This window comes from Oncorhynchus nerka, linkage group LG27, assembly GCF_034236695.1.
Source record: "Oncorhynchus nerka isolate Pitt River linkage group LG27, Oner_Uvic_2.0, whole genome shotgun sequence".
Taxonomy (NCBI): Eukaryota; Metazoa; Chordata; class Actinopteri; order Salmoniformes; family Salmonidae; genus Oncorhynchus; species Oncorhynchus nerka.
In genome coordinates this window covers 23,792,070-23,817,640 of record NC_088422.1, presented here as the reverse complement: position 1 = coordinate 23,817,640, position 25,571 = coordinate 23,792,070, and the positions used below count along the sequence as shown (strand labels likewise).

Below are 25,571 nucleotides of genomic sequence, written 5' to 3'. Positions count from 1 at the left end.
TATTCCGACACGGCTACAGATTCATCATAACTCGAGGCTTCTTTCCTGCAGAAGCAGAATTCCTGTCTGATAGTGATTAGCAGAGAGGAAGAGGCGAAGCGAGCCGGTTTCTTCCGCCTAAAATCTGTCTCAGGTATTAAGCAACTGAGGAATTTTGTATAGGGGGCAATGGGAGTGTCGAATTTAGTCAAGATAAAACCCATTGCTATTTTGATACGTGATCTAATAGAAGTATCGTAATGCTTAGTTTATTACGAATGTACTGATATGTGTGATGCACGTGACACTTCGTAGTTCGAGACGGCGTAGGCCTATCTCTGCATATCCATGAGGATAGCATAGACCCAAACGGCGTTCCATAACACAGTGATTCTCTTTTTTTTTCTTCTTTAAAAAACAACTTTAAAAAAAATTAATATCAAATCAATACATAAAGCACACGAGGGAACACAAGCCTACATAGATTACAAACAATAGACAATCGAGCTAGGGGGTACAATATCACATTACAATTACACAAGGACCTTAAGGGACATACATACACTTACAATTCTAACAGCTTTTTTGTTAGAGCATTTAACCGTCTTAAAATTGTACGAGATCTTCAGTTTCTTGGCAATTTCTCGCATGGAATAGCCTTCATTTCTCAGAACAAGAATAGACTGATGAGTTTCAGAATAAAGTTTTATATTTCTGGCCATTTTGAGCCTGTAATCGAACCCACAAATGCTGATGCTCCAGATACTCAACTAGTCTAAAGAAGACCAGTTGTATTGCTTCTCTTAAAATACAGTTCAATTTCTTTTTGTAGGGTACGAAAATGTGGTTTTCTGTTTGTAAATTTACATTTGTGTATATGAAATTTGGCCAAAAGAATAATGAAATGAATTACATAAAAATGATTCCGCTTATTTCTATTGTATGTAAAGAATCCAAACAGTACATCTCTCCACAATAGTGTAAAATCTTCATAAATGTGTTCAATTATAAACCTACTGATGTCTTGCCACAGTTTTCTTACATGCATACAATGCCAAAAAAGATGCACAACTGTTTCTGGGTGGTCATTACAAAAGGAGCCATTTGAGTTGATGTTTTTCTTAAACTTCTTCATATAGTGGTTGGCAGGATAATATTTACAGTGATTCTCACACTCCATTGAATACATGTGGTTGACGTCAACACCCCTCATCGAAATTCGTTATTAAAATAACGAAATATATCCACCAATCCAAAGAGAGGAATAGGCGGGAGCTTGACAGCCTGCTGTTCTGCTCTGTGACAACGAATCTCATTATTAGGGCGGAGACACAAGCATCTCGTCATTATATCCAGTATCTCTGATGATAGGCAGGAGAAAAGGAAAGGAAGCAAATGAGGGGGTTCGATAAATCTGCCCCTGGCTCCCACGTAGGCGTGTTTTACACCGGCTGAAAGTTGATAGCATTCGATTTGGAACTTGGCTGCCTTCTGGGTATTAAAAAAACGGGGAACTCAGACTCTCCGACTTCAGTGGGTTCAAGACAACTGGGAACTCGTAAGAAAACGAGCTCCGACTGGGAAACATTATTTTGAAAGGTTATCCAACTCGGAATTTCAGATCTGATGCCGGGTTCACGTGCTAGTTGAAATTAAGGAAACTCTGAAATGTTTGACTTGCTAGACTTGCTTATACACATGCCGCGTTCAAGTAATCAGCAAGTCCGAAATTAGCTCCGAATGTAAAAACTGAACGGTCATCCAAATTCCCATTCGGGAACACGGTCCTCTTTCCAGACTTCCGACCTGAAGATCACCGATGTCATGATTTGAACTCGTTTTTTTTCTCTCGAGTTCCCGGGTTTTCTTGAAAGTACCTCCCTCCCTGCTTTTGTCCGATGACGTGAGGGGCCTTTGCTCAGTTCAACAGGGGCCAGCATAAATAACTCCCTCAGAGACAAATATTAGGGGGACAAGTGTCCTCTCTCCTCATCTCTTTCTGAAATGCCATTGGAGGAGAAGTCCAGAGGGGATGGACCTCTGGCTTTCTCATCCAATGGGTTTTGATAAGGAGGCAAAGAGAGAGGATGTGAGGAGATTGAAATGCTCCCACACTCTACAAATTGGCCTACTGCTCCTCCCCCCTCACTGATGGTTCAATTGGTATCACTTGGCATCATTATAAAATCCTTGACCTGATCTCTTGTGTTGTTTGGTCCACTTGCATTAATCAGGCATGGGGTTCTGTTTGCTTCTGTGTATAGCAATTTTGGAAATCACAGGTGAGCTAGTTGTACCAAAATGGATGTGAATAATCACCCCTCCATAGTTCACATTGCTGTATTTACTGAAAAATAATCACCTTTAATTCCCTTGAGTGTCGATGTTCAAACCATCTCATATTTACATCTTAAACTTATAGAACGAATGTGTGATTTGTTGTGCCCTACTTTTTCCAAACAGTATTGAGTGCAGCAGCGCAGACCCCGTTGAACTGCAACCTGGGCACCAAACCTTGCAAGGATGGATCTGAGTGTGTACTCCACCAACATGTGTGCGACGGAGAAGCCGACTGTAGGGATGGTTCTGATGAGGAGGACTGCACTGTCTCATGCAATAGTGGTAGGGCCCTGTTTGAGTACCTCTTCAAATGCATCCATTCCTATCTATGAAGAAATGGTTTCTACTCCATTGTTTTCATCAATTTTACTGTGTTAAACCAGGAAAGGGTATATTTTAAAGTATTCAGAGTAGTTATCCAAGACCTATTGAGTCAAATGCATGCTTTCAATCTGTCCGTGCATAACACTTGAAGTGTTTCAACATAGGGCAGTTTCTGTGTGCCCATGGGAAGAAATGCATTGACCAGCGGCAGGTGTGTGACGGTGTGGCCCAGTGTCAGGACCGCTCTGATGAGTTGGACTGCCTGAATTCCATGGAGGGCTGTGTTCACCACTGTGACAACAAGACCCGCTGCCTCCCAGACACCTTCCTCTGTGATGGAGAGAGGGACTGCCTGGATGGCACTGATGAAGCCAACTGCAGTAATGCCCCCTCTGTGTCACTTGCTTTTAGTTGAATTTTGAAACCATGATCCATCTTTATTTATAGCTTACAGAAGTTGAAAGATGTGAGATGTTTATTTTTGCCTTCCTTCTGGTAGTAAGGTCAGTATTTCACCCTATCCCTAGATTCAGACTCTACTGATTATCTTAAAAGTCATCACAATGTTACTGAGGATGGCAACAATGGGAATACCACAATGTCTGCACCAGCACCCCTCAAGTGCCCTTTTGGCACTAAACCATGCCGGGACAGGATTGAGTGTGTTCTTTACAACCATGTGTGCGATGGAGAGGCGGACTGTAAGGATGGCTCGGATGAGGAAGAGTGTATATTAGAATGTGAACGTGGTAAGAAAATCATCAGTGATAATTAAATATATATGAACAGTAGTTTGAAGTTTTTAAAATAATATTCCTGCCCTTGGTTTTATTGTACAGTACATCATGACAATACTCTTCTTTAGTGTAATATATGCTTAAAGTAACAACCTTTGTATTAACTAGCATACTGGAATTTACTCACATACACACAGAACATGGTTGCGTAGACCACTGTGCATGGTATGCATGTTTAGCGATCTGTCTCTGAGACGGTCCTCGCAGGTCACCATTTATCAGTGTTATTGATTGCACTTAAATGGTACTGTATGTTCAGGCCAGTTTCAGTGTGCACATGGGAAGAAATGCATTGACCAGAGGCAGGTGTGTGACGGTGTGGCCCAGTGTCAGGACCGCTCTGATGAGTTGGACTGCCTGAAGCCCATGGAGGGCTGTGTTCACCACTGTGACAAGACCCGCTGCCTCCCAGACACCTTCCTCTGTGACGGAGAGAGGGACTGCCTGGATGGCACTGATGAGGCCAACTGTGGTAAGTTTAACTTCCAATGAACTACTGAACTGGGGCTATGTTAACCTTAAGTCCTAAAATGCTTGCTGAAAGAAATGGTTTAATACTCCCAACAGTGGCACAAACACCACAGGGTTTCCCACTGTTTTACTTTCACTGATCCAAACTAAGTTAAACTCAAGAAATGTCCCTTTGACCCATAGCTGATGAGAGCTGCAATAGTGGGGAGTTCCGTTGCACCAGTGGTCAGTGTTTATCCGTAAGCATGCGCTGTGACGGGCATCCTGACTGTCAGGATCGCTCTGACGAGGAGAGCTGCACGAGCCCCCCCAGTGCACCACCAAGCTCCGGTGCCCACAAAGCCAGGAGTGCCTGCTGGAGGAGTGGGTCTGTGATAGGGAGCAGGACTGTAAAGATGGCTCTGATGAAAAGGTGGGAATATTTAGGCTGGGTGCAATTGTTTCTGCTCTTGCCAACTCCTTGTTTGGCATGACAAATGTATTAGGAGTTGGCAGGAAGCACATTGGCACCCATGCTAGGTAATATTTGAGATTTCTGCGTTTGGAGGATGTAGACGTGACTAGACGGCAAAATTAAATTTGACTCCCAGTTATTTTGAATGTCGTCGTTGGATACTAATGTGCTTTTGCCTCGTGATACAAATCAAAACTTAGATCTAATACACAGTATATTGAGTTCTCTTTCAGAATTGCAAGATGGTCCAATTGAAGTGTGGCGATTTCCAGTGGGCCTGTACATCTAAGAACCAGTGTGTTCCCAAAGCATGGAGATGTGATGGAACAAAGGACTGCGCTGATGAAAGTGATGAGGCAGGATGTGAGTAAAGTTATTTTGGCTATATATGATTTGTTAATTACTGGATTAGTATGTGGTGACAATCTGTAACAGTAAATAAAGCCTTTAACTGAGATTGTATTAGAAATGAAGTTGGGTATTGTGTGTGTTCTCAGGTGGTCAGGTAGCAACATGCCCCTCTCACCAGTTCCAGTGTGGCAGCACGTGGGAGTGTTTGGACACAGCCCTGGTGTGTAACACGGTCAGAAACTGTGCTAATGGTTCTGACGAGGGTGGCAACTGCCAAGCAAAGTGTCCAGACAAAACCCAATGTGCCCATAACTGTTACAGCACACCACATGGAACGGTGAGTAATGGGGGGGCTTGTGTAGTTTGTTACAAAGCTTCTTGAAGTACAGTTTTGTCTCACGTTTTAGATTTCTGAGTGACTTCTTCTAACAATTTCCTTTTTCCTCGATGTAGAGGTGTGGCTGTAAGGCTGGTTACCGACTCCAAGAGGACACAGTGTCCTGTGTTGATATTGATGAGTGTGAAGGCGGTAGACCAGGTGTTTGCAGCCACCTATGCGTCAACACCCAGGGCTCCTTCCAGTGTCATTGCTACCCTGGTTACCTGCTGGAATCTGATGGTCGCCGCTGCAAGATCACAGGTAAAATGATTTTTTTTAAATCCAGATTTAGTGACCAATCATGGAAATTCCCTCTGCTGGATGGAGTCTTTAGATATTTGTTTTAATTAAGGGAGACTGCACGAAGGTGAACAGCATTTGTGAATGCAGAGTATTGCCCGGAGAAAGTACTCTCCTATTAATTTAACACAGTAGGCCTATAACAACCCACTGTCTTCCCACAGGTGAGCCCTACCTACTGGCCTCTGTGCAGACTGAGCTGTTCCTGTTTGGGCTGAGAAGCAGCAGTCTGGATGTCCTGGTGTCCTCTGCTAAGAAAGCCATCCTGTCCCTGGACTATGACTGGAGGGATCAGAAAGTGTTCTGGGTCAGCCTGGATTCAGAGAGCATCAAATGGTCCTCTCTAGACCAGAAAAAGACAGGAACTCTTGTCAAAGGTTAGTTGTGTGGTTAAACTGAGAATCTGTTAAACTGGTTGCGACTGTAAAAATAGCACATCTTATAAAAAGCACAGGTCAGTGTTCACTGGGGTTAACTAAAACTAACATAATCGTAATCCTTTTAATCTCACTACAGGCATCAAATCTGATTGCATTGCTGTTGACTGGGTAGGGAGAAACCTGTACTGGATTGACGGCATTGGAGCTGGTCGGATTATTGCTGTTGGATTAAACTCAACCATCATAAACTCTATGGATCTCACAGTCATCCTCGATGAGGACTTCGAACAACCTCGCTCTCTGGCACTCCTGCCACAGAAGGGGCAAGTTATTTTCTAGGTGTAACACAAGTGGCACCACCCAAACAATCTGTTACTCTAGTGATTTTTGTATACGTTTGGTGATGTTGACTAAACTAATACATGCGGCTAAACAGTGTTGATCAGGGGCAGGCTCCTGCTTATTGAATTGGTTTCCACCTAGAGATGTTTAACTACTGTCCTATGATGGGATCATGGTGTTTGATGGCTTATGCATTACTGTCAGTAATCAATAATAAAATATTGATTTGGCTTTAACTGCAGGATCATGTTCTGGTCGGAGATTGGTAACGAGGTGAAGATTGAGCGGGCGGGAATGGATGGGTCTGAGAGGAGAGTAGTGGTCAGTCACAGTCTCAGCTGGCCAGGCGGTCTGGCTGTGGACACACTAGGGGAGAGGATCTACTGGACGGACGAGAAGCTCCGGTGCATCGGCTCAGCCAACCTGGATGGCGGGGACATTGAGGTACTACAGAAATGGGTTTGCATACGACTAGATCAGACTTGTATTGCGTGTTGCTGTATGCCAAGGTGCATGAAATTAAATCCACATGGGTTGGATACCCTAGATCCCTCAAACTCGACTCTGGCTCTTGAAGCCAGTTACACTGCTTTTCTCATTGTTCTGCTCTAATCAGACTGGTTTAGACCTGGGACACCAGGTGTGTGCATGCAATTAATGATCAAGTAGAACACAAGCAGCAGGTTCTGGACCTCATAGGGTTAGACCCCAGGCCTTGATAAAGGCGCATTGTAACATTTATCTGTTCCTTTCATTCCTGAAGCTTCTGCAGATGATGGAGACAACCAACCCGTTCTCTGTCACAGTTTACAATGACCTGCTCTACTGGTCAGACACCAGGAGGAGAACTATTCAAAGGGCTCATAAAATCACTGGAAAGAACCGCAAAGTTCTCCTCAAACGACCTGGACAACCTTTTGGACTGAAAGCAAGTATACGAGCCCCCAATTTAAATGAATATTAATGCATGCATTATGTAAACCATTATGTTAATTTCACCTAAATAGGATTAAATTATGCAATGGGTTTGCTGTAATTACACAAGCAACCTCTCTTCCTTTTTGATGTAAGCTTAATGATTTGTGTCGTTCTGGGATGCAGATCATTCATCCACTTCTGCAGACAAGCAATGAGCGTCCCTGTGAGAACCTTCGTTGCTCTCACCTGTGTGTGCTGGGCCCAGGCCCCAAAGGGGTCTGCAAGTGTCCCTCTGGTCTGCTCCTAGCTGAGGATGGCCTCACCTGCTCCAACCTGGTCAACTCTGCCTTCCTCTTGGTGCTCTCGCCAACTGTTGTCACACAGGTACGACTCTGGCCACTGCAGGTTTACCCATTTCACTTGGTACTGCACTATATTCAATGCCACTAGGTACATAATGTGTGAAGTAATAGTCTGTCTTCTAATTTGAATTGAGTTTTATTTCAGTATACATGGCAGCTAAAACAGTTTAGGAATGCTTGGTTACCTTCACAAAAGCTGTCAGTAATAAGCTGGGCTTTGAAAGGCTGTGGAAGCCCGGTTGACTTTCCTTGCCATTTGTGTGCAATTCAGGAATAAACACAAAGATTCTCCACCTTGTAATTCAACAATTTATATACACTGCTCAAAGAAAAACGCATCCTAGATCTGAATGAAATATTCTTATTAAATATTTTTTTCTTTACATAGTTGAATGTGCTGACAACAGAATCACACACATTATCAATGAAAATCAAATGTATCAACCCATGGAGGTCTGGATTTGGAGTCACACTCAAAATTAAAGTGGAAAACCACACTACAGGCTGATCCAACTTTGTAATGTCCTTAAAACAAGTCCAAATGAGACTCAGTAGTGTGTGTGTGGCCTCCACGTGCCTGTATGACCTCCCTACAACGCCTGGGCATGCTCCTGATGAGGTGGCGGATGGTCTCCTGAGGAATCTCCTCCCAGACCTGGACTAAAGCATCCGCCAACTCCTGGACAGTCTGTGGTGTGGTTTTGGTGGATGGTACCTAATGGCAGTCAGGCTACCTCTGGCGAGCACATGGAGGGCTGTGCGGCCCCCCCACACCATGACTGACCCACCGCCAAACCGGTCATGCTGGAGGATGTTGCAGGCAGCAGAACGTTCTCCACGGCGTCTCCAGACTCTGTCACATGTGCTCAGTGTGAACCTGCTTTCATCTGTGTAGAGCACAGGGCGCCAGTGGCCAATTTGCCAATCTGTGTTCCTGCACGGTGTTGGGCTGTAAGCACAACCCCCACCTGTGGACGTCGGGCCCTCATACCACCCTCATGGAGTCTGTTTCTGACCGTTTGAGCAGACACATCCACATTTGTGGCCTGCTGGAGGTCATTTTGCAGGGCTCTGGCAGTGCTCCTCCTTGCACAAAGGCGGGGGTAGCAGTCCTGCTGCTGGGTTGTTGCCCTCCTACGGCCTCCTCCACGTCTCCTGATGTACTGGCCTGTCTCCTGGTAGCGCCTCCATGCTCTAGACACTACGCTGACAGACACAGCAAACCTTCTTGCCACAGCTCGCATTGATGTGCCATCCTGGATGAGCTGCGCTACCTGAGCCACTTGTGTGGGTGTAGACTCTGTCTCTTGCTACCACTAGAGTGAAAGCACCGCCAGCATTCAAGTGACCAAAACATCAGCCAGGAAGCATAGGAACTGAGAAGTGGTCTGTGGTCACCACCTGCAGAACCACTCCTTTATTGGGGGTGTCTTGCTAATTGTATATCATTTCCACCTGTTGTCTATTCCATTTGCACAACAGCATGTGAAATGTATTGTCAATCAGTGTTGCTTCCTAAGTGGACAGTTTGATTTCACAGAAGTGTGATTGACTTGGAGTTACATTGTGCTGTTTAAGTGTTCCCTTAATTTTTTTTGAGCAGTGTATGTAAATATTTTTTTTAGATCTACCTGCAGACCATGCACAGTGCTGTGGGTCTGAAAAGCTGGCCGGAGCACCTCGCCCTACCTCTTCCCAATGTCAACGAGGCAGCGATGTTGGATTACACCCTGCAAGATCAGACTCTGTACCTAGCTGACTCTGGCCAATCGTCTGTAGTCCTCTTCAAGCTGAAGGAGACCGGCTTGGTGCCTCGCGGCCAGTTCCTGCAACTCAAAGGGGACACAGTTACAGCCCTGGCTCTAGACTGGATAACCCTCAGCGTTTACTGGAGTAGCACCAAGCAGCCACGGCTGCAGGTCACCTCTTCCAGTGGGGAACACACTGCTGTGTTAATTCAGGATATTGGAAGTCTGGAGTCTATAGCGCTTCACCCACTCAGTGGAAGACTCTGTTTTACCAACCTGGCCAAGCAGGGGGAAGGCGCTCAGGTGGAGTGTGCTCACATGGATGGGGTGAAGCGCGCTCCGGTGTGGAAGGATGCTTTTCAGCCCACCTCCCTGACTTTCTCCAACAAGGGCAATGAGATCTACTGGGCTGACATCAGTGAGGAATTCATTGTTTATAGATTTTTAAAAGAGTTTTACTCTATCTATAGTAGTGGTGGTGAGTTAATACTTCTATCAACAAGTCTATTATGTTCTAGGTTATGGGGTGATCGGCTCTGTCAGAGTTGATGGTACTGGATACAAGGAGTTTAAGACTGGGGATGGTCTGACTGCATTTGCACTCAGCAACGGCATGCTCCTCTGGGTGACAGACAGTGGTAATGTGGATTATTTTTAAACGGCTGCTTCCACCAAAACCTAGTGCTATGTTATGTCTTACTGTGGTTAGTAGATGGCTCTGTTGAGTCATTAACCAAAGTAGCACTAACAAGGATAATGGTTGATCTTTAACCCAAAGTTCTTTCACTGTGGTTTTGGATTATCATGGATGTTGTGTTGATCATGTACATGTTCCTATCAAATGTTTCAGACACAACCAAAGTTTGGTATAGAGATGATCCATTGACTAAGAAGCTTTGGTTCGAGGTAAACACTGAAATTGTCAGTTTGAAGGCGTACAGCAAGTCCAGCCAGATGGGTAAGAGGACACATTTGCACATAACCCACTACTCTATCATTTACTGATATGTGACTTTTCAACCTTTACTCTTTCTCATCCATTTCCAGGCTCCAACCTCTGCTCAGATGGGAATGGAGACTGCAGTCACTTGTGTTTGGCTATTCCTGGTGGTAGGACCTGTAGGTGTGCCCATGACCATTACCCAGTCAATGTCACATACTGCGCCCCAGACCAGCACTGCCCAGCTGGAAGTAGACCCTGTCTGGATGGGCACACATGCTTCCCCCTGGAGAAGTTCTGTGACGGACATCCTGACTGCTCTGACACTTCAGATGAGAACTGCAAGTCTTCTTTCCATTATCGATGTTTCAATCTTCCCATTGTTATGAGCTTAAGAAAAGATTATCACAGTTCAATTACAAAGATTTGTAGCTATCATAACTCTGCATTCTCCAATCCTGGTATTGGGGACCACAAGTGTTTACGCGTCCTTATTTAAATCTGGTGTGTAGTGCTAAGGAAAAAACAAATGTGCAGCGCTTGAATCCCTGTCATAACTTAAACTAATTTGAATACAAACTGGTCTTATGTATTCCCCATTGTCTCAGGTGTCCATCTCAAAGGGAAGTCTGTCAAGGCCAAAGCCCCAAACCAGCTTCCCAGTCCCAGCTTTCCTATACCTGCAGATCCTAGCTCCACCTCTCTGGACAACAGTTGGCTGGTGAGAAACCTGGAAGCCCAGCAGTGTAGTGAAAAGCACTGCAATGGGAATGGGGAGTGTGTGGAGACCAATGGGGGCATCTCCTGTGCCTGTGGTTTAGGCTACAGTGGAGACTCCTGCCAAAACCAGCTCACCAAGACCATGCAAGGCCCACTCATCTATGGGGCCATTGGCCTCTGTGCTGCAATTGTTGTTATCAGTGTCCTCGCTGCGGTGGTTAAGAGGAAGACTGCAAACACAAGGTACACCATAACAAACTGCTTGATACTGTAGGTCTTCCCCCTTAATGTCTCCACAATATCGATCTGTTCTCGTGGTGTTTCAGAATCCATTCTGACGTTTAGCCAGTTTGTGTCAAGATTGAGATTATATTCACCTTTTCCATTCCCAGGAGAGCCAACCCTGTGGCAAAGCAGACTAGTATGATTGAGCTGGAGAAGGGTGAAGGTTGTGAAGGAGCGTCTTCACCTAACAGTGACTTTGCAGAGGTACAGTAGGCTGTTATACTGTATTTTAAAGCAGTTGATTGAAAACATCGATGTTTTGCTTCATGGTTGCTTTTATTTCACAGGAAGTGGTGTCGTCTGTGGATTAACTAATTTATCAGCAGCCTCTTTCTATTCAATAAAGTTTCATTTTCTACAGTTCTGTTTGTCTTTATGTACACAATCGCAATTCAAATTAACATTTTGCTTCTGAGTATCTCTACATAAGGTTAGTTGTGAGTTCTTGTGTATGAAAGGAAGGCTAGATAGATTTGACAATTGAGAAATGACTCCTGCTTTATTGGTTTTAGTTATGAAGTCAAAGCTTTCAATATGTCTTTGGGTCGTGGCGCAGCTCACCGCGAAGTGACCATATACCACAAACACCGTGTCCTTCTGCTATTATAAACTGGTTACCAACATAGTGCCTGTGAGCAATAATGAGTCACTCAACATGTTAAACACTAATTGTACATGTTGGGTACAGAGATTATCTGTAAGGTCCCTCAGTTGAGCAGTGAATTTCAAATGCTGATTAAACCACAAAGACCAGGGAGTTGTTCCAATGCCTCGCAAAGGGCACCTATTGGTATAAATAAAAAGCAGACCTTGAATATCCCTTAAGCATAAGTTCATTACATTTTCGATGGTGTATCAACACACCGTCACTAAGCTGCAGGAGTTCTTCCTAAAGCTGTTGCCCGAGAGGAAGGAAACCGCTCGGGGATATCGCCAGTGTTGATTTTAAGAATTAAATGGCTGTGATGGGAGAACTGCTGGATCAACATTGCAGTTACTCCACAATACTAACAAAATTCAGTGGCAAGGAAGCCTATACGTAACAAAGTTGCAAACAGGATGCATGTTTTGTAGTAAGGCCCTAAAGTAATACTGCTGAGAATTTACCAAAGCAATGAACTTTCTGTCTTTAGTGTTGTGTAAATACAACATTGATTACCACTCTCCATATTCAACTATAGTGGTGACTGCATCATGGGTATGCTTGTAATTTGTTAATGACTGGAGTTTCGAGCTGGGAAAAATGGTGCTAAGCACAATCCTATGGGGAAAACCTGGTCTGCTTTCCACCAGACACTGGGAGATGACTTGTCCTTTCACTTTCATCAGGTGTGTAGATGGGTGAGACTCTATTTTGAGTAAGGGCTGTAATGTGGAATAAGTCAAGGGGTATACATTTTTCTTGCGTCATACCTGTGGTATATTGACAAACGCACGGCTGAAATGCTGTTTCAGCTAATCTGCATCCAGGACCCAAACTACTTGGTTTAAAAAAAATGTTTACTTTTAAAGGCTTATGATTCTGAAATTAGTTTATGTAGCCTTGAGTGACATGGCCTGGTGAATCACCTTTGTCAAAGCATGCTGCATTGCGTGAGAGGGCATGTGTATTTGACAGTTTCTATTTAATGTGCCAATTCTTGGTGGTTCCAAACTTCTATTTAATAACGATGGAGGCCACTGTGTTCTTGGACCTTCAATGCTGCAGAAATGTTTTGGTGCCCTTCCCCAGATCTGTGCCTCCACACAATCCTGTCTCTGGGCTCTACGGACAATTCCTTCAACCTCATGGCTTGGTTTTTGCTCTGACAACTATGGGACCTTTTTTTATATAGTCAGGTGTGTGCCTTTCCAAATCATGTCTAATCATTTTAATGTACCAAAGGTGGACTCCAAGTTGGAGATACCTCAAGGATGATCATTGGAAACGGGATGTATCTGAGCTCAATTTTGAGTCTCATAGCAAAGGGTCTGAATAAGGTATTACATTTTATTATATACTTTTCAAACCTGTTTTCACTTTGTCATTATGGGGTATTGTGTAGATCTGTTTTTTTTTTTTTAAATGTATCAGTTTTAGAGTCAATGTAATGTAACAAAATGTGGAAAAAGGGAAGGTCTGAATGCACTGTATATGTTAACCTGCTCTGACTAATACTGAACATGAAGGAAAAACAGTGTAGTTGGAATAGGATAACTACCAGCCATATTTTATGATCAATTCCCCATGTACTCACATTATGCTGCAATGTGATTGCAGCTTCTCTGCTTCAAGCAAAATATGTATCGGTCTGTTTGTTTTTTCCCACCAAAGAAATAAGGTTCTTTTGGTTTGCTGGTTTCCTATGATTAAATAAACATTCTTCCGGTGATGACTAGACTGTTTTTCATTGTTTACACAAACCACAACATGTTTACCAAGTTTAGCGTTTTGTCTTCACATTGGTTCATTTGTTCTCTAATTATTCAGTAAAGATATCTTAATCGGTTTGCTGGATACTCTCTAATTGAAGGATTCTGGGGGGTTGAATTTGAAAGGTTATCTTCAAATATAGACAAGATTAAAGTGTGTATTGCCTTGGAAATGAGTCAAATTAATTATTGATCCCACCCACTTCTGCTTGTCTTGCATATAAACATGCCCCATTCAAACATCTGTTCATAATGTCCTTTTGATTCTAGTCTTACCTGCACAGGATATGCAGTAGGAACATCAGCTTTGAATTTGTATTCATTTAGTCAAACTCTTTTTAATGCTGAAGAGGACACTCCAACTAATCAAGATCATGATTAGTGTAACAGCTTTACTACTTGTCTTTTCCCATAGTACTGTTGAGGGTCCAACTGAAAATTAACTACATTTTTACTTACATTTATTTTACTCTTTGAGAAATGAAGGAACATAGTGGAGATTCTAAGGACCACCCTTTATGCTTTCTTTATGGTGACGGTAACATCTTCCAACCCAGTGAGTGAGTGTCCTTTTTATAATTGTCATCTAATGCACCATACTGTCCAAGATTACATAAAGTGAGAGTGTAAAAGGTGTGCTGTGTTTCTCTACACCAAAATATGATTTATATTTGTGAAAATGGGTAATTCGGCATAGGTTCTATTTTAGAACTAAGTCTTTCGAGTCATCCTCAGAGGTCATTGGTCCACCATAGACAACCCTTCAGACACCTGGAAGGAGACAGACCTACCAGACAGTTTTAACCCTAACCCAGCCTCACAATCCTCCTCAGAAGCTGAAGCTACACAAACCTCCCTTCAAACCTACAACTCAAATCATGTCACATGCACCGAATACAACAGGTGCAGAACTTAGTGAAATGCTTACTTAGTTACAAGCTCAACCAACAATGCAGGTAAGAAAATACCTAAAAAAAAGTAAAATAATTTAACAGCAGCAGTAAAATAACAACAGGGCTATATACAGGGAGTACCCATAAAGAGTCAATGTGTGGGGGCACCGGTGTGGAGGTAGTTATTAAAGTGACTATGCATAGATAAGAGAGTAGCAGCAGTGTGGAAGAGGGGGGGAAATTGTAAATAGTCTGGGTAGCCATTTGATCAGATGTTCATGAGTCTTATGGCTTGGGAGTAGAAGCTGTTGAGAAGCCTCTTGGACCTAGACATGGTGCTCCGTTACCACTTGCCGTGCGGTAGCAGAGAGAACAGTCTATGACAAGGGTGGCTAGAGTCTGACAATTTTTGGGCCTTCCTCTGACACTGCCTGGTATAGAGGTCCTGGATGGCAGGAAGCTTGGCCCCAGTGATGTACTGGGCCGCACGCACTACCCTCTAGTGCCTTGCGGCCAGAGGCCAAGCAGTTGCCATCCTAGGAAGTGATGCTCTCGATGTTGCAACTGTAAAACCTTTTGAGGATCTGAGGACCCATGCCAAATCTTTTCAGTCTCATGAGGGGGAATAGGTTTTGTCGTGCCCTCTTCACAACTGTCTTGGTGTGCTTGGACCATGTTAGTTTGTTGGTGATGTGGACGCCAAGGAACATGAAGCTCTCAACCTGCTCCACTACAGCCCCGTCGATGAGAATGGCGGCGTGCTCGGTCCTCCTTTTCCTGTAGTCCACAATCATCTCCTTTGTCTTGATCTCGTTGAGGGTGAGGTTGTTGTCCTTGTACCACACAGGCAGGTCTCTGACCTCCTCCCTATAGGCTGTCTCATCGTTGTTGGTGATCAGGCCAACCACTGTTGTGTCATTAGCAAACTTAATGATGGTGTTGGAGTCGTGCCTGGCCGTGCAGTCACGAGTGAACATGGAGTACAGGAGGGGACTGAGCACGCGCCCCCGTGTTGAGGATCATGCGTTGTTACCTACCCTTACCACCTGGGGGTGGCCCGTCAGGAAGTCCAGGATCCAGTTGCAGAGGGAGGTGTTTAGTCCCAGGGTCCTTAGCTTTGTGATGAGCTATGAGGGAAATATGGTGTTGACTACAGCTCAGAGTTCAATTAATAGCATTCTCACATATGTGTTCCTTTTGTCCAGGTGTGAAAGGGCAGTGTGGAGTGCAATAGAGACTGCATCATCTGTGGATCTGTTGGGGCGGTTTGCAAATTGGATGGTGTTAATGGTGTTGATGTGAGCCATGACCAGCCTTTCAAAGTATTTCATGGCTACAGACGTGAGTGCTACCGGTCGGAAGTCATTTAGGCAGGTTACCTTAAGTGTTCTTGGGCACAGGGACTATGGTGGTATTACAGACTCAGACAGGGAGAGGTTGAAAATGTCAGTGAAGACACTTGCCAATTGGTCAGCGCATGAACGGAGCATATGCCCTGGTAATCTGTCTGGCCCTGTGGCCTTGTGAATGTTGACCTGTTTAAAGGTCTTACTCACATCGGCTGCGGAGAGCGTGATCACAGTCGTCCGGAACAGCTGATGCTCTCATGCATGTTTCAGTGATACTTGCCTCCTCGAAGCGAGCATAGAAGTTATTTAGCTCATCTGGTAGGCTCGTGTCAATGGGCAGCTCTCGGCTGTGCTTCCCTTTGTAGTCTGTAATCGTTTGCAAGCCCTGCCATATCCGACGAGCGTTGGAGCCGGTGTACAGTGCCTTGCGAAAGTATTCGGCCCCCTTGAACTTTGCGACCTTTTGCCACATTTCAGGCTTCAAACATAAAGATATAAAACTGTATTTTTTGTGAAGAATCAACAACAAGTGGGACACAATCATGAAGTGGAACAACATTTATTGGATATTTCAAACTTTTTTAACAAATCAAAAACTGAAAAATTGGGCGTGCAAAATGATTCAGCCCCTTTACTTTCAGTGCAGCAAACTCTCTCCAGAAGTTCAGTGAGGATCTCTGAATGATCCAATGTTGACCTAAATGACTAATGATGATAAATACAATCCACCTGTGTGTAATCAAGTCTCCGTATAAATGCACCTGCACTGTGATAGTCTCAGAGGTCCGTTAAAAGCGCAGAGAGCATCATGAAGAACAAGGAACACACCAGGCAGGTCCGAGATACTGTCGTGAAGAAGTTTAAAGCTGGATTTGGATACAAAAAGATTTCCCAAGCTTTAAACATCCCAAGGAGCACTGTGCAAGCAATAATATTGAAATGGAAGGAGTATCAGACCACTGCAAATCTACCAAGACCTGGCCGTCCTTCTAAACTTTCAGCTCATACAAGGAGAAGACTGATCAGAGATGCAGCCAAGAGGCCCATGATCACTCTGGATGAACTGCAGAGATCTACAGCTGAGGTGGGAGACTCTGTCCATAGGACAACAATCAGTCGTATATTGCACAAATCTGGCCTTTATGGAAGAGTGGCAAGAAGAAAGCCATTTCTTAAAGATATCCATAAAAAGTGTTGTTTAAAGTTTGCCACAAGCCACCTGGGAGACACACCAAACATGTGGAAGAAGGTGCTCTGGTCAGATGAAACCAAAATTGAACTTTTTGGCAACAATGCAAAACGTTATGTTTGGCGTAAAAGCAACACAGCTCATCACCCTGAACACACCATCCCCACTGTCAAACATGGTGGTGGCAGCAGCATCATGGTTTGGGCCTGCTTTTCTTCAGCAGGGACAGGGAAGATGGTTCAAATTGATGGGAAGATGGATGGAGCCAAATACAGGACCATTCTGGAAGAAAACCTGATGGAGTCTGCAAAAGACCTGAGACTGGGACGGAGATTTGTCTTCCAACAAGACAATGATCCAAAACATAAAGTAAAATCTACAATGGAATGGTTCAAAAATAAACATATCCAGGTGTTAGAATGGCCAAGTCAAAGTCCAGACCTGAATCCAATCGAGAATCTGTGGAAAGAACTGAAAACTGCTGTTCACAAATGCTCTCCATCCAACCTCACTGAGCTCGAGCTGTTTTGCAAGGAGGAATGGGAAAAAATTTCAGTCTCTCGATGTGCAAAACTGATAGAGACATACCCCAAGCGACTTACAGCTGTAATCGCAGCAAAAGGTGGCGCTACAAAGTATTAACTTAAGGGGGCTGAATAATTTTGCACGCCCAATTTTTCAGTTTTTGATTTGTTAAAAAAGTTTGAAATATCCAATAAATGTCATTCCACTTCATGATTGTGTCCCACTTGTTGTTGATTCTTCACAAAAAAATAGTTTTATATCTTTATGTTTGAAGCCTGAAATGTGGCAAAAGGTCGCAAAGTTCAAGGGGGCCGAATACTTTCGCAAGGCACTGTAGTACGATTCGATCTTAGTCTTGTATTGAGGCTTTGCCGGTTTGATGGTTCGTCGGAGGGCATAGAGGGATTTCTTATAAGCTTCCGGGTTAGAGTTCCACTCCTTGAAAGCGGAAGCTCTACCCTTTAGCTCAGTGCGAATGTTGCCTGTAATCCATGGCTTCTGGTTGGGGTATGTACGTACAGTCACTGTGGGGATGACATCATCAATGCACTTATTGATGAAGGCAGTGACTATGGTGATGTTCTCCATTCTGTGCTAGCAAAACCGTCCTGTAGTTTAGTATCTGCTTCATCAGACCACTTTTTAAAAGACCAAGTAACTGGTGCTTCCTGCTTAAATTTTTGCTATCAGGAGGATAGAATTATGGTCAAATTTGCCAAATGGAGGGCAAGGGAGAGCTTTGTACACGTCTCTGTGTGTGGAGTAAAGGTGGTCTAGAGTTTTTTTCCCCCCTAGTTGCACATTTACCATGTTGATAGAAATTAGGTAAAACTGATTTAAGTTTCCCTGCATTAAAGTCCCCGGCCACTAAGAGTGCCGCCTCTGGATGAGCGTTTTCCTCTTTCCTTATGGTGGTTTTAGTGCCAGCATTGGTCTGAGGTGGTATGTAGACAGCTACGAAAAATACAGATGAAAACTCTGTAGGTAGATAGTTTGGTCTACAGCAGGTATACCCAAACTGGGGTTTGCCATCGGGGGTACGCCAATAGACGCCTCACAAATCCTCAACTGGCAGCTTCATTAAATAGTACCCGCAAAACACCAGTCTCAACGTCAACAATGAAGAGGCGACTGTGCAAATCTGCCTAGAAGGCTAGTATCCCAAAGCTATATCTCAGACTGGCCAATAAAAATAAAAGATTAAGATGGGCAAAAGAACAGACACTGGACAGCATCCCGGAGTCACCTCTTCACTGTTGACGTTGAGACTGGTGTTTTGCGGGTACTATTTAATGAGCTGCCAGTTGAGGACTTGGGAGGCGTCTATTTGGCGTACCCCCGACGGCAAACCCTAGTACATGTCTTCTTGCTCATTTGTGCACCGGGGCCTCCCGCTCCTCTTTCTATTCTGGTTGGAGCCAGTTTCTTGGCAATTTCTCACATAGAATAGACTTAATTGATCAGAACCAGAATAGACTGACGAGTTTCAGAAGAAAGGTCTTTGTTTCTGGCCCTTTTGAGCCTGTAATCAAACCCACAAATGCTGATGCTCCAGATACTAAACTAGTCTTAATAAGGCCAGTTTTATTGCTTCTTTAAATCAGCACAATAGATTTCAGCTGTGCTAACATAATTGAAAAAGGGTTTTCTAATGATTAATTAGCCTTTTCAAATGATAAACTTGGATTAGCTAACACAACGTGCCATTGGAACACAGGAGTGATGGTTGCTGATAATGGGCCTCTTTACACCGATGTAGGTATTCCATTTTTATTTTAAATCTGCCGTTTCCAGCCACAATACTCATTTACAACATTTCTGATAAATTTGATGTTATTTTAAATTTGATGTTATCTTTAAAAAACAAGGACATTTCTAAGTGAACGTTGGCTAAAAGTACAGATGGCAAAGGGAGATTTGCCACTCGCCAGCTGATCCTCACACGGCACCCCGATCTCTTTCCGTGAAATCTCAAGTTTCTTTCTCCAGCCGAATGACGGGGATGAGGGCCTGTTTGGGTGTTGAGTACATCCTTACCGTCAAAAATAATTTGTCCAATTCGAGGTGAGTAATCACTGTTCTGATGTCCAGAATCTCTTTTCGGTCATAAGAGACGGTAGCAGCAACATTATGTACAAAATAAGTTACAAACAATGCGAAAAAAACTAAACAAAATAGCACGGTGGGTTAAGAGCCAATAAAACGGCAGGCATCTTTTCCGGAGCCATCTTTCATGAATCAGCAGATTCAATAAAATGCCCAGAAAATGAGTCTTCTTCACAACACCCAGTCATCATCGCAGTGACTGATTCTCCTAGTCTGACTTCTGATGGTGGCACAACAGCTCTGCCATCAGTCACTGACATAATCACGTTCCAAGAATTCCATGTGGGCCCACTCCTCCCCCAGTCTCTTCAGTACTAACTCGGCAGCCAGTTCTATTGGGAACCACTGACAGCAACACATCTGCGGTGCCAGTTTGCTTTACTGTATACATAACCAGCCATCAGCTAGTTCCTACCAGAAGAGATAACATTTAAAGCTTATACGAAACCCCCCCCCCCATGTTTCCAGTCTGTATCAGACTGTAAATTTGTATAATTTGTTGGACTTTCTATACATTTCACAGAATGTTAATTGCATTTGTTTTTATAAAGAACACGTTACCACCACTATTCACTATTTATTCTGGGATAACTGACGCAAATCTCAAATTACATTCGTCACAATCATGGGTATTTATTATTAGTCACTGAATCCCAACACCCGCATCAATGAATGACACCAATGGCAATACAGATGCAATATTTTCATACTCCACTTCTCTCCTTTGTTTGAGCAACAGTACCAACAATATGAGTTAAGCATGGAGTGAAATATAGTTGCCAACAGCCATTGTCTAACTGCAGTATTTATTCAATAATTTACATACATGTGTTATTCATGATAATCCACAGGACTAAGTAAAATGTATATTCAGCTCATACATGGAATGAACACGATTTGATGTTACAGTATATAAAATATTTTTGTTAAATACCTGAGTTTTACAAATAAACATTAAATCCCATTACTATTGTAAAATGTCAGTCTAAAACATTTAGTTAGGCTTTTAGACATGCAAAGCCGCTCAAACATGGGTAAACGCCTCACAAAACATATACCCCCCACCCCCCCCCCCAAAAAAATATATATACACATTTTGTGAAAGCGTTATTATTGACAAATAGGAATCCATTCCAACTTGGGACAAAATGGGAAAATAAATTGTGTGGCTGACTATATTAGATATTATAGGATTTCCACATTAAAGACATACTCCGGTACTTTGGCAACTAAGAAAGTATTTTTTAAACCTCCCGCTTTGGACTGGATGTGTCAATGTATAGTTCATACATGCATAATCTATGAGCAGAATTACTGTCTTACCTTAATTAGCCACGAAATCCCTAGTTTGAAAGCAACTGTTTTCTTGAAGCTGTTCCGCTCCATTTTCCCTCCATTTCCCCCCAAGTGGGCCAACCGCCTAGCAATTTGAGTTCTAGTCAATAAGTTTCAGCCCCTCACATTTGAGTGACAGCCAACAAGAGGTCTGCCCAGCGTTATCCAATGAGGTTGCAGGGCGGGCCCAACAGCTCACCAAACACAGCAAAGAGCAATGATGTGGTGCACATATCTGCACGTCACACAGTGCACAATTTTCGGGGACCACGTTTGGCTAGCGAGCTCTACTTTCAGAACTACTGGTTAAAAAGTATACAAAAAGTACCGGAGAATCTATAAGAAAATGAATTCCTCATTCACAATTCTCTTCTGCTGGATTTTTATCTGAGAAACAGATAGTTCAATAGCAATGGCTTTTTAATGGGTATGTAATAACAGAAATTCAATCCAAAAACTACTGTACAACACACTAGACTGTGGATAAAAGTTTAGGACCCCAAGTACTTGGAACCAGGTTCTGGAACCCAGGCATGACTAACTGTACTCTTGGCAGAGCAACGTTGGGAAAGATGTGGATAGTATAGTTAAGTCTGTGTAGACTGGGGAAGTAGGGTGGAGCAGAGAGATAACTACGGGGTGGACTCCTAATGTTTTCTCCATAGAATTATAATTATAGATATTCTAATTCTATGGTTCTGGCACTGGCTCCTGGGGCTGTGGCTCCTGGAGCTGCTGTATCAGTCCCCCATCCTGTGCTGTGTTGTAGGACCCACAGCCACTGCACTTCATTCCCAGAACATGAAAAGGCACTGTACAGTGGGTTTGGCAGTCATTACATATGATCTAGAGTCAGGGAAAAGGAGAAAGGAAAGGCTGAGCAAACCGTATCATGAGGCAGAAGTAGTGCTCACTACTGAAACTTCAAAGGGAAGTTTAAATATCCCTCATATACAAGCTTGAAGTGACTCACATTAAATAAACCAATGTAAATCTACACCAGATCAGGGTAGTCACAGTATCCCAGAACACAAGGGACCACAAGAGGTCAGCATGTTTTTTGTTTGTTGTAAAGTTCAATTTCACATTCAAAGTGAATACATGTGTGTGTAACAGTTTAACTTTAGTCCGTCCCCTCGCCGGGCTCGAACCAGGGACCCTCTGCACACATAAGACAACTGACACCCATGAAGCATCGTTACCCATCGCTTCACAAAAGCCAGAGCAAGGGGAACCACTACTTCAAGGTCTCAGAGCAAGTGACGTCACCGATTGAAACGCTATTAGTGCGCACCACTGCTAACTAGCTAGCCATTTCACATCGGTTACATGTGTCATACCTTCACAGTGGCATCCTGGTATTCAGTGGGCATGGGTGACTGAGCCATATCTTTGTCCATCTGCTCCCAGGAGTCCTCCATATTCCAGGCCGAGTGCATACAGAGTGGGCAGCGATATGCACTGAAGAGAAAATAGAGGCAATAGTCCTGGTCACACAGATCCCTGCTTATATGAAAGTCATGCAGATTATATGATTTATAAGTTATTGAAAGTAATTAGGATTCATATATGATTAGTAGCACAATATTTGAAAAGGAATAGGGACATTACCCAGTTCGGACCATGTCATCAAAGCAAGTTCTGAAAAACAAAGAAAACCAGTGAACATTCTAAAAATCGTTCCATAGACCAGAAGACAAGAGTAAGTAAGACTCCACTAATGCACCTGCTGTATCAGCCATCAGATTAACAGTGGCATCAATGCAATCTTTTGGGGGGGGGAGGGTCATATAGGCTAATGACAATGGTTTTGAGTGTTATGAAGAAAATGTCATACTTGTGTAGAAGATGGCCACACGGAAGAACGTGAGCTCCTATTCTTGATGTGTGCATATCCTTAGTTAGAGAGGACAAAACATTATGTATGTATTGATTATAAACTGTATGAGGAAAAGTACTTGTGAAATTGTCAAATACAGGTTGTGAATTCCTATAAAACAATATTGTACACCGAGTATACCAAACATTAGGAAAACCTTCCTAATATTTAGCGGATTTGACAAGTGACATCAATAAGGGATCATAGCTTTCACCTGGTCAGTCTATCATGGAAGAGCAGGTGTTCTTAATGTTTTGTACACTCAGTGTATAGTAAACAACATAATAAAAGTGAAATGCACAGCAATCGTTTAACTGATCTTACTATTCATTAACTTACCTCCATACACACTGGGCAGTTCTGTCTTGAAACATTTTCAACACACTGAAACAACAAAAAAACAGTCTTGTACAGATAAATTAAGTGAAAGACACGAGCCATGGCATTAGAAGTATTGTATTGGGGCAATTCCATGGTAACGTAATTACGTTGAGACTCAGAATTTTCACATAAATATATATACCAAACAAAAACCATTGATTTTAGAGTTGTACAGTTTGCTAAACTTTGAAATCAAGATTTTGTTTGGTGTATATTTGAAAGTGAAAAATCTGAGACTCAGCGTAATTCCAGTACCATGGAATTGCCCATTTACAGACCAGCGACAAATATAATAACGGTCATAGCGGAGGTTGACAATCACCTTGTGATTTCCTCGTAGATCACTGGCTAAACAGAGATTGCACTTCTGACAGTGGAAGTATTTCTCCCTTGGTCCAATCCTGCAGGAGAACATAACATGACCGTACATATTTGATATGCTATTAAAGTGTTTTAAGACAACAATATTTGCAAATAAAATGGAAATCTAAAATATGCCTGAGGTCAGAAGCTGGTCAGATATATCAGATGATGAACTTGGGTGAACTATATATGGAAATGTATGTATCAAACAACAAGACATTTACTCACCTGCATATTCCACAGGGCTGACAGTGATACTGCTTCTTGTCTTTATCAAACAGGTGACAGATATCACAGTAATAGTCCCCAAATGTAACATTACACTCCTGGCATGTTTTTTGTGCCTGAAAGAAGAACCAGATGTAAGAAATGAAATGGGACAAACAATGGGACCATATTGATATGTTGAATGAACAGTATAGATGGGACTCAGAGACTGACAACAGTTCCCCTCTAACATAATTACCTGCTGTACTGTGTTGCAGACTGAGCACTGCACCTCTTTGACCAGGAAGCGGTCCATTTGATGGTCCTCTTCAGCATCATGACACAGGCGACAAACATACGCTTTACCACAACATGGAGCCTGGGGGACATAAACAAGTTTGGGCAGGGCTTGAGAAACAAACCAATACATTCCATGGTGGACCGTGCCTTTTCCTTCCACACACCACACCTTTGGAACTCCTTCCTGACAATCTCAGAGCTGTTCAGACTGTCGGCTCTTTTAAAGCAGGCCTTAAGACCCTTCCTCCAAATTTTTTGTATAATCAAAAGCGCTTTACAAATGTAATTTATTATTACATTAATTTGACTGACAGTTGTTGGTGATCATGGTACTTGGGACTACCAAGTACCATGAGGGTTGCCTCCTCTTCATGGTGATAGATGTTAACCCTACAATTACAAAGAATTATACTTCTATGGTGTAACTTAGCTAAACATTCTTCTCATGTGCATACATTCATTTACAGTAACGTTAGCTGACTAACGTTGATTTAAGACCATGACAAGCCGATTGCTAGCTAACGTTATTCAGATACGAATGACACCAAGCAAACTAATGTTACATTAATGTAAAATACAAAAACAATATTTACAACTATACAATTCCTAATTCATGACCTAACATATTTCAATGTCCTCTTCAGACAGCTAACGTTAGCAATTTAGCCAGCAACCTAACGCACTACCGTGCTAGTAGCTAGCTATATAGGTCTGGTATGACTGTGCAAACCACGTTAGCTATTATAAAGCAGGGAACAAGACAATCAATAACAGTCTTAATATCTCGTCGAAATAAAAAACAATTTCTTACTTTCAAAAAACAGCTGCGTATGTAGTGATCACATCCAACAGGAGCAGCCATTTTTCGATTTATGACAGTTTCTTCTTTATTTTCTCCTATGAGCAGCTCTTGAGCGCATTACTGCCACCTAACGCGCTGGAGGGGCGCTCATGGCGCAACTCTGCAACGCTGGCTGCAAACCGGATCAAATTAACGTCTAATTTGACTTTTCGTAGCAAGTTAGTAGAATTTATGCAGGTTAAGGTTAGGAAACGAGTTAGGGATAGCTAAAATAAAATACAAAAATCCACTTTTGATGTTCATTATACAAAGTCTCTTCTAGCTATGACCCTGCAACCGCTCTGGTTGCAACCCTCATGAAAATACCTTGGTTCAGGCAACCCAATTGTTCAGAACAGGCAACACAATTAGTCAGGTTTTCCTCCAACAAAACAACAATTTAACCTTCTAACGTCTGATAGGCAAGCTGTTTTGTGGTATCAGAAAATCAATTTGCTTCAGAAAGTAGTGGTGTCCTGCCACAAGGGGGCACTGTTGACTTATTATCATAGGCCTACAAGGGACATCAACCGTATAGTCCATGCTAACGCTAAGATTAGGCCCAGGTTTTCCCTCTGGACAATGGAGAGCCAAAATAATAGAGTTGTGTTGTAGCTAAATTCTGTATTAGCTCTTTACAGTCCCTAAACTCGAATGACATGACATTTCTATCTGCTACATTCAGTGTGCTACAGATTCAA

At 42.9% G+C, this 25,571-nt stretch overlaps 2 protein-coding genes across 2 annotated transcripts; one reads left to right on the top strand and one right to left on the bottom strand.

The window, feature by feature from the left end:
- The first annotated feature begins 2,146 nt into the window (after positions 1-2,146).
- On the top strand, positions 2,147-11,450 carry LOC115111386 (low-density lipoprotein receptor-related protein 2-like). Its single transcript, XM_029637385.2, is given in 22 exon segments — positions 2,147-2,261; positions 2,443-2,601; positions 2,808-3,023; positions 3,171-3,392; positions 3,700-3,912; positions 4,095-4,208; positions 4,211-4,323; positions 4,599-4,728; positions 4,863-5,053; positions 5,170-5,356; positions 5,560-5,772; positions 5,912-6,098; positions 6,360-6,561; positions 6,881-7,045; positions 7,219-7,419; positions 9,023-9,563; positions 9,664-9,783; positions 9,996-10,103; positions 10,193-10,426; positions 10,694-11,048; positions 11,198-11,294; positions 11,378-11,450. Coding segments are annotated over 22 exon segments (4,038 nt in total). The 5' UTR covers positions 2,147-2,215; the 3' UTR covers positions 11,402-11,450.
- Positions 11,451-20,128: 8,678 nt separating this feature from the next.
- On the bottom strand, positions 20,129-24,926 carry LOC115111385 (RING finger and CHY zinc finger domain-containing protein 1-like). Its single transcript, XM_029637384.2, has 9 exons — positions 24,841-24,926; positions 23,989-24,108; positions 23,751-23,866; positions 23,482-23,560; positions 23,118-23,162; positions 22,737-22,795; positions 22,511-22,540; positions 22,240-22,360; positions 20,129-21,745 (listed from the first exon to the last, which is right to left on the bottom strand). Exons 1-9 carry the CDS (start codon positions 24,889-24,891, stop codon positions 21,590-21,592), a joined length of 777 nt encoding a protein of 258 aa, XP_029493244.1. The 5' UTR covers positions 24,892-24,926; the 3' UTR covers positions 20,129-21,589.
- Between the last annotated feature and the right edge of the window lie 645 nt (positions 24,927-25,571).

What these genes read in the sequence shown, in the direction of transcription:
- LOC115111385 (XM_029637384.2), bottom strand. Translation starts at nt 24,891, where the DNA reads ATGGCTGCTCCTGTTGGATGTGATCACTACATACGCAGCTGTTTTTTG. An exon ending in TACGCAGCTGTTTTTTGAAA is followed by an intron (nt 24,109 to 24,840) that starts GTAAGAAATTGT and finishes TATGTCCCCCAG; the next exon opens with GCTCCATGTTGTGGTAAAGC. An exon ending in TCTGCAACACAGTACAGCAG is followed by an intron (nt 23,867 to 23,988) that starts GTAATTATGTTA and finishes TTCTTCTTTCAG; the next exon opens with GCACAAAAAACATGCCAGGA.